The sequence below is a fragment of the Sparus aurata genome, chromosome 9, assembly GCF_900880675.1.
Source record: "Sparus aurata chromosome 9, fSpaAur1.1, whole genome shotgun sequence".
Taxonomy (NCBI): domain Eukaryota; kingdom Metazoa; phylum Chordata; class Actinopteri; order Spariformes; family Sparidae; genus Sparus; species Sparus aurata.
The window spans coordinates 17,808,260-17,817,745 of record NC_044195.1 but is presented as its reverse complement, the minus strand read 5'-3'; the positions used below and the strand labels follow the sequence as shown (position 1 = coordinate 17,817,745).

Genomic DNA, 9,486 nt, shown 5'->3' with positions numbered 1-9,486 from the left:
TGCGGAACCCCATTCACTGCAGTACAAAGCTGAGTGTCTGGGCTGGAGCGGCTTTCTGCTTCTCCAAACTGAGGCTGCGCTGATCGGTGATTACGGTAGGAAACAGATCGACTATAGATATGTACTTTATATGACCCCACTTCAAAAAACCTGAACTATCCCTTTAACATCAAATGTTTGGTGAACTTACCCTGTAATACATAAGCAGAGGGCCTCTTTAAAAAGTTGTTATCTGGCCTCGTGGGAGTACATGGCTGCATGGTTTCTTATCTTGCGTTGAAATAAATTGAAATCAATAAAAAACATCAAGCCAGGTTCTTAAGAAAACACTTTGTGTTTATCTTTAATTAGCTCACATAAAAGCACCAGACACCTGTTTATCTTGTTATTTATTCATATCAGAACAAATGAAAAATATTCAGAGGAAAATTCAATCTGTGACTGTGTAGAATTGGCTATTTCTGAGTCTATAGCTCTCTCTTGACCTTCTTTGCAAGATGTAAAAATAGTCAGTAAAGCTGTCCTGAAAGTGTTTCTGTCTACATAAGAAGAAGCTCTACATGTTTCTTTTAATTGGGCGACAGATGCTAAGGACATTACAGTCAACATAATCAAGACAAAATAATTATATCTCTCTGTATGGGCTAAATATGGTTAAACTGTGAATATCAAACTCACTTCTTAGTATGCACTTGACGCTTTCATTGAGGTGCTTTGTGAATTTTTGAGATGGCTCACAAAGCAATTGTCTTGAATACATTTCGAGCATTTCTTTGGAGAGTCATGAGTTCAACCCCCCAAAGCCCTTGACTCAACTTTTTACTTTTAGAAAGGACGAGGGAGAAGGCCAGAGGTGTCCTGGTAGAAAGCTCTCATCTGCCCCTCAGCCATGTTTGAGCTCCAGGAGGCGCCGTAGAGTCTGCCTGGAAACTCAAAAAATGCATTTAACAAATTCTTCAGTCCGACTGCTGTTGATATGCTTAACACTTCAATGTGACTGATGAGATTCAAGCTACGGACATTGACATGCAGGGGCGGACTTGGGATGTATGAGGGGTGGGGGCGAAAAAAATAATAAGGGCACCAGCATGCAGAAAGGGCACTGGAAGGGCAGAACATTGTATCACGATTTCTCCACTGGAAGGGCACCCTAGAGGGCACCTTATCAAGTTTTCTCCAGTGGAATGGCACCCTAGGGGGCACTTTATCACATTTTCTCCACTGTAAGGGCACCCTAGAGTGCACATTGTATATAACATATGACTGTTGGCATGAATGGATGGATAACATTAGTCACTGTGACAAACATTGGTAAAGTATGTGTGCACTGCTTTTAAAAGTCACTTATATACAGAAGATACCAAAGCAAGACACGTCATAATGTCATGGCCATTCAATGCATTTATTTTCTGATATCTTAAGTAACAGTTCACTCATTTTTTTCAAGTCTGACAAGAAAGATGGCAGATTAAATATTACACGCCAAAAGGCTTTTAAGACTGTTCATTTCATCACAAGACTTTTAACATGTACATAGAAATTCTTACACTAAGAAAGCTCTCTTCCATTATCACTGAGGTGTTGTGGTAATACTGGTATTTTCTGTCAGGCAAAGCCATTCTTCAGCAACAGGTGAAATTATATAAATAAACAAATCAGTACAGATAAATCTCAGAGATGTGCGCTTTCATGGACTGTCAGTACAAATTAATGAATTAAAAAGCTTCTTTACAAAGCGGCATGTCACACTCTTTTTTTTGGAACGGCAGTTAAATTTGGCTTTTTTTTTAATTTCTCATCACTTTATTTACACCGTAGTCTGAGAGTTTTCACTTTTCCATTTCAAAAATTGTCGGACATCATTTGGTGAGAACAACAAAAAAATTCATGTGATAATGAGCTTTAATTTGAGCAGTGTACTTCAGTGAGATCACGGCCTTTAAATGTGAGTTCATCTATCTACAGGTTGTTGATTATGTTGAGGCAACAGATGGGCAGCAAATGACTTGGACTTAATTGGTGGGACTGCTGGATAACAGCAACATGGAGGATATTAATGAAATGACTTTCAAAATTTGGATTTTCACACATTCTGAAGTATTTAACATTTTCAATAGAATGCTTTTTAGAAAACACTGTTTTAGGGGGGAGCTGCAGCCCCCTCAGCGCCCCTACTTCCCGTGTCCATGGAAACTCGTCCTTACAGCCATGGAACAATCTAAGGAAACATTTTTAGGTTGAAGTGTACCCCTCAGCTGAATCTCTATTAAATGAACTGAGTGATCCAGGAGTAACTCAGCAGTTACCATCAGCGTTGCAACTATTAATTTGCAAGGAGCCCATAGACCTTTTTCCCAGGCAGACATTTTTTCGCTCGTCCAAGCAGGAACAACATAGGTGTGACCGATAACGTTAACATTAACAATACCAGAGCCCTGGAGCAAGTTCAACTAAATGGAATGAAGCCATCATTAACGTAAGAAATCACACGTCTGCCGTGAAAAGGGTCTACTGAGATGTGCTGATTTGAGTGCTCTCCTCGATCTTGATGTGGCGTCACGTAAGCTTTACTACAGGTAGACACAGGCGTTATTTACAAACATTTGAAACATCTCTAACTGCTATTTCAGTTTTCTTACATCACTTCCTGTCCCTCGTATTAATCTCTAGAGAGCGGCCGGTCTGTCCGCTCGCAGAAGGCTTTAAGGCAGTGCAACACAGGTGTGAGTGATGACACGCAGACACACCATTATAGACACACACACACACACACGTACACCCCACCTCCTTATCTCTTTGTATTGTAGTTCAGCTACAGTAATTGCAGTGCTTATGGGTCATTAACGTAACTCGTTAAACCGGAAATCTCATTTCAAAGCCTTTCTTTGCTTACACTTTTGTTTCCCCCTTTTTTCTTTTTGCTGTTCCAGCTGACTCACATTCCTCCTGCTGCTCCATCATATAAAGTCAAGCCAGCAGTTCAGCTCAGTGTCAGTTTTTCCAGAAAAACTGCATGCTTTTGTTTGCAATTATACAGTGGTAACACACACACACACACACACACACACACACACACACACATATACTGTATATATAACTTGGGTATATAGCACATTGACAACACATGAAGAAGTGTTTCATTAATAGCTATAATGCGATCATACTGCTCATCCAGTGCTGATGCCATCTGTCACCGGGGAACATTGTAAACCCTCCCGCCTGTCACACAGCAGTGCAGCATGTTTATTAAAATACATTTCCATCATGAAATAAAACAGCTATTGCTGTACCGTACTATTCTTCAGGAACAAGAAATCCTACTGTGGTCTTACTGCAGTTTGCAGTAAATGCATTGATCGGTGATTAAAGAAGTACTAATAAGTAAGTAATAATAGCAAAAAAGGCCTTTGTCCACAGTAGATATTTTGAGTTGTCACAATAGGAAATGCACAGGTATCACTAATAGTATGAATGATAACAATAACAACAGAAAAGAGACAAAAGTATTACTCTGAAAATGTTGAAACAACTGCTTTACCGTACGTGAAGTACATTTTTTGTAGATAATACTTTTGTGCTTTTACATAAGTAGGAAGTAAGTTATTTGCAATGGAGTATTTTGTTTATAATAATGCACGGGTACTTTAACTTAACTAACATAAGTAAAGGATTTCAGTGTGTCTTCCACCGCTGAAGAATCTGATCAAACCACATCCACACTGTCCTGCTAAAGCAGATAAGCATTTTGGAGGTTTAAATATTTAATGTAAGGGCAGCATTAAGAATTAAGCAGAACATATCAAAGGTATTGTATATAAATGAACTATTGGTAATGATACATGAACAAACGTCGAACAACGTTGGTGTTGGCCTGTAAGAGTTGCAGCTCCACAGAGATATTCCCTCATTTGGTGTTTGACAGTGGTGGAGAGCGTTGTCAAACACTTCAGTCCAAAATCATCAGGTGTGCAAATGGGTTGACATCTTTTCAATATGAAGGCCACAGCATACGATTCTCATCCTTTTCATACCCATCAAACCATTCAGTGAGGTCTCGTGCCCTTTGGATGGAGGCTTTGTCACTATGGACGGAGCCATCAGGGTAGAAATGTTTCTTTCATCGTAGGACAAAGGTGATCACTTGGAACAACTCTGTATTGATTTGGAGTGACCCTTCCTTCTAAAAAGGACGAGAGGACCCAGACTATGCCAGAAGATTTGCACCTTGTTCTGGGTGTGTGTCACACATGCTCTCGCCCGTCTGTTGAAAATATGGTGACGGATGACTCAACTGACTGCATGAACTTTTTCCACAGTTCTGTAGACCAGTGGCTACTGACGCGCTGCAACCTTACAACAACATCCCTCTCTGTGTAATTGTTGAAAAATCAGAACCAACTGGGCCTGCGCAGCAGTTTTATATGGCCACAGAGCACAATTTGATGTTAATTGCTTAATTGTAGTGTGCAGTGCACCTGCGTGGAAGCATCTGCATTGATGATGTTCCTGCATTTATATACTCAGGTTTTTCATTTAATTTGTCACAGATCTGATTGTCATGTTGCATGTAACATTTTTTAACTTAAGCTTTAAAGTAAATGCAGCAGAGTTTAAAGAATAAGTTCACCAAAGAGGAAAACTCTGTCATTATCTAATCACACCCATGCCAATGGAAAGAAAATAGCAATATTGTATTCCTTTTAAATTTTGTGATTCACAGGTAAGTGTCGCCACGTTTTGGAGTTATTTACAGTTGCCGAAGAACTATAAGTTACCTTTACTGTTAGCAGGATCTAGCATTAGCTACATGGTAGTAACTGTAACAACACATAGAACAAACTAACACTTTTCAAACACACTAACCATTCTGAAACGTCCTGCTGCAGCTGCAGAGTCTGTATTTCTTCAGGAGCCTCTCCTTCTGGGTCTGATTCTGAGTCAAACTGGTTCGGTTGAACGACAGCATCTCGGCGAGCCATAGCGACACATCTACCGTAAACATTAGCGCATGCTACTGCTAGCGTAAGCGGCTTCCCCTCCCTGAGAGGGGCGTGTAGAAGGCAAGGCAGGCGTTGACGGACGGAGCTCATTAGCATTTAAAGATGCAGGCACAGAAACAGCCTGCTCTCAGTAGAGCGATTTTTAGACAGCTGAGATTCAGGACCACGGATGGGTTTGGGGCAATACATTTCAAACACAGTGTTGCTAGACCTCTGACAGCTGTGTGAAATTGATGAAAAACACTATAATATGGGACCTTTAAAACAAGTCCCCATCTATTTCAGTTGTTCAGGAGAATGCTTCAACGCTGTTTTGCTGTGAAACTCCAGATATGTTTTGTGGACTATGAATATTAGAGTAGATACTGACCTAATTTTACATTTGGGTGAATTTATCCTTTGTGCCTTTGTATAAGGTAGCATGAATCTGAGACGAAATAAACTGCAAGAAGTTGACTATAGTGCTCTTTAGGAGAAAAAAGTATCCAAAATTACCCTTTATTAATCATTTGACATGGAGTGAAATATGTGTCACCATGTTGTTTCACTGCTAAATATGTGAATTATAAATTAAACACAGAATGACTCAGTATTCAGAGCTGTGGCATCACCTCTTGAAACACATGATTGATGATTGTTATCAATATGCTATACACCTCATCTTTCTACTTTCTCATTCAGGCACACACTCACTGAACTCACAGACTTAAGTGCATCCACGCAGACAAGCACACCCATTAAGCTCCAGTTGAACACGTTCACTGTATGAACTGGATGAATCACTCAACCAGGACAGAGCGCAGGTGATTCTTTTATAATGGAACAAAATTGTGCTCTCTGAGGTATTTTATTTTTTTTTTATGAGAAATACTGCAATCACAGAAGAAACATCATGTTCAAATAGCAGCAGCCACAACACTTCAATGTCTACATTTAGTGAACATTTAATTTGATAAGCGGGGATTTGGAGTGAATATGAGATAAGAGGCGTAAAAAGCATCACTGAAGCCTATTCAGCCGCATCAAAACAAGCCCCTCTTTCATCTCTGCGCACCGCTGTGCTGATTGGATTTGAGGGACGGGGAAACTGTTGGACAGAAGAAATGACAGACATGTTTTATTTCCCAAACTATCTGCCGGGCCCCGGTCTTTGTAGGCTGGCACACTGCTGGCATTAGAGCGCTCTCACTGCCCGCAGAGCAGTCGCCGTCAGCTCTGCAAACATGTAAAAGCAGCCAGTGTGACGGGGAAGGGGGCGTGAGGACTGAATGCTGATCATCTCATTCACAGTCGGGCCACACAGCAGCCACACTGACACATTTCATCACTTGTGCTATTTACCAACTTTTTATCTCAGCAACCCACGGCTTCAGAAAAGGAATTACTCACAAAATATGGTTTTCTCATCACAGGGTTATTTCCTATTCTAGTGTTAAAAACACAATGTTCCACTGAAAGTATGGGGGCACTTATATTGCTTCGTGGCTTTGTAGTTTGGAGGCTTTGGGGGCCTAAAATAAGAAGAAAACATTGAGTTCTGACCTTTCTCTCAAAATGCTCAATTCAAAATTCTGAGAAAAAAGTCTCAATTTTCTTTTTCTTCTTTTTTTTTTTCTTTTTACATTTTTGTGTGTACATATTATGTTATCTTTGCAAGACGTGTTAAAGTCTGCACTTGGACAACACATATATATGTATGTAATTATATATATTGTGCTGTAGCCAGAATATAAGCATCAGATATAGTTCCTCTGTATTCGGGTGAAAACATAGGTAAGGCATGCATACGACATGATCTTTAGAGAGGGTGTCAGTTTCATTAAAAAAAAAATCAGATGAATGTATTGTGTTCTTTATTAACCTTGGCTTGTAAATATTCTGGAAAATTCACTCTCCTCAGTGGTTGGCATAACGTGGATGTGTGACATGCAACCATCTTCTACAAATACATCCTTCAAGCGGGGTACGTTTTCTACCAGTTGCGAACAAAGACGACATTCATCGCTTTTGCGGTGGATGTCGAAAATTTAAAGCGATGCAGTCTATGGCAGCTTCTTTTGATTGCTTTTTTTTTCTTCTTTCACCTCAGTTTAAGTATTCATATTCATCACATTGTAAATAAACAAGGCAGAAATTAAATGACAATAAAAAAACAAAAATATAAACAGCATTTAAGAGAGATTTAAGACACCAAAGGGCACTCCAAGGCAGAGCTGCTGTGAGACTCACAGACTTGGCAGTTTTCACGAGGAAAACAGCAGAGCACTCGGATCACACTGAAGCTGAGAAACAGACAGATGCAGGAGACGGATTAAAGGTGAGACGAAAGGAGGGGGACACCAGGATGTGCCAGAGACAGAGGGAGAGAGAGAGAGAGAGAGAGAGTCAAAGGAAATATTTCAACTAGTCTCTGAGGAATCTCTCTCTTGCTCCTCTCTCTCAGGACCAAAGCCTCACCAACGGGCCACTTGGCTCGTGTAGTCCTCGGTGGTGGCGGGGAAGTCACCTTCAGTCCCTTTCTCCCCGCCTGCTCCCCTCCTCCCTCCTCTATTTCCTCCCCCTCTGTGTTTGGCTGGCCATGGCCTTGCCTGCTCTTTCTGCTCCCTCAGCCAGCGCCTTTCCTCGCGCCTCTTCAAGCGCACTTCCTGGTGCTCCCTCTGGCGGGTGAACTGGAAACGCTGGAGGAACAGGTCCTTGGCGTACTCGTACAACTGCACGTCCAGGAAGTTGAGCTCCTCGATGCGTCTGCGCACGAGCTCGCTCAGGTCCACGTTGGCGGCTCGCGTGCTGTTGATCTGCGTGAAAGCCGAGATGAAGCGCAGGCTGAACGTCCGCTCAAACAGGTACTGCGTCTTGCGTTGGAACTCCGTCAGGCCGTAGAAAGCCATGTTCTTCAGGTTGCTCATGGCGCTGCTCAAGAGGATGTGGTTGCGCTGGCTCTCGTTCATGGAGGACAGGTTGTAGCAGCCCACCAGGCTGAGGTCGGCCAGCATGCGCACCTGCCGGTTGTTGGCCAGGTTGGACGGGCAGTTCATGAACTCGGTCAGGGTGACACCGGACCAGTCATCCCCGTTGTAGCAGGTGGGCAGCTCGTCCTGGGTGGGGGAGCGTCCATCACACATATGGAGAGCAGTCTTCCATGTGGCTCCGCGCTGGACGTGCTTCCACTCGCTCAGGTAGCGGGAGACCGGGTCACGCAGCATGGTGATGTAATAGAAGTTCCTGCAGCCAAAACAAACACAGTTAGAGAGCTGTGAGCACATCATCATCATCATCATCATCATCATCATCACAGAGGGCTGCCCTGCATTGTGCTGACAGATGGCGACTTTTGCCTGGGTATGAAACTTCAAGGTTGAATGCTAATTGGCTAACTGAAAGTCCCAGTAATGAGGTTAATATAGAGTATCCATCGCCCTTGCAAACTGAACCCTTGCATCAGAGCAATGATTTCACAAAATTGAGCTAGAAGTGCTTTTCGTTCCACAGATTTTCTTCCACTTGTCAACATGAGGAATAATTGGGAATCAAGACATAATGGTAATCCCCCGGACACACGGGAAGTGAGTAAGGACCGACCCCAACTAAACCCCAAACATGTCACTGTTATAAAATAATGAGGTTTCAATTTTTTGTGCCTCAAATCCGTGGAACTCTTAACTGGGTAAAGCCATCATTCGTCACCCAATCACAGCAGGGTATTTTACAGGCGCAAACACATTCGTCTGGCAGTTTGGCGGTGAAGAACTGGTAAATGAGTGCTATTTTTTTTCTTCCTTTATACAAGCCACTGCCTCTCCCCAGAGACTGAATATGTCCTCAATCATTGCAAATGGACATTCGCTGAACTTGGAAGACAGGCCTAACATAGATTCATCAGTGTTCTGCAGTGTCAGAGGCATTCCAAGAGAATGACGTTGAAAAAAACAGCCATTTTCTACCATTACATTTGTAACAATATTGCTAAAGAAAAAGCAAACAGAGCAAATACACGCATCCACCAGTCTCATTGTTCAGTCGGTATTGTGCTCGAGAAACAAACACGCATAAAGTCACATCTGCCCTTCATGCCAAGGAAGCAGACCTCCAAGGAGATCTACTCCGCTGAGCTGCAGAAATGTCAAAGTGCATTCTGACGGAAAACAAAGATGGGACAGGTGTTGGTCAGGTAGGCCTTCTTCCTAAGGTGATGTCCTGTGAGTGCTATGTGAATATTTGATGATGCGACCACCTCCTCTGAGAACAATCCGGACGGATAAAGTGCAGAGCGCCACTGACATTTCACATTGACTCTCAGGGCTGCCTCGGTTCATGGCAAAACACCCGGATATCACCATGAAACTTCCCCCAGTTGATTACGTACTTAAAGACTATTATCTTTTTGTGTTACAAGTTTTCTGAACAACTCTGAACATTGAATAAAGCCAGGTTCGCATTTCCTATTTCATTTTGTGGACATATCAGAGCCAAAGGTTTTCACAGAGAG

General features: G+C 42.2%; 1 protein-coding gene across 1 annotated transcript in view; it reads right to left on the bottom strand.

Moving 5' to 3' along the window:
* Nucleotides 1-5,831: 5,831 nt before the first annotated feature.
* hs6st3b (heparan sulfate 6-O-sulfotransferase 3b) overlaps nt 5,832-9,486 on the bottom strand; it is a 78,239-nt gene continuing 74,584 nt past the window's right edge. The window contains exon 2 of the mRNA XM_030427344.1: nt 5,832-8,222. Within this exon, the coding sequence (XP_030283204.1) occupies nt 7,454-8,222 (769 nt within the window). The 3' untranslated portion in view covers nt 5,832-7,453. The remainder of the gene's footprint in view (nt 8,223-9,486) is intronic.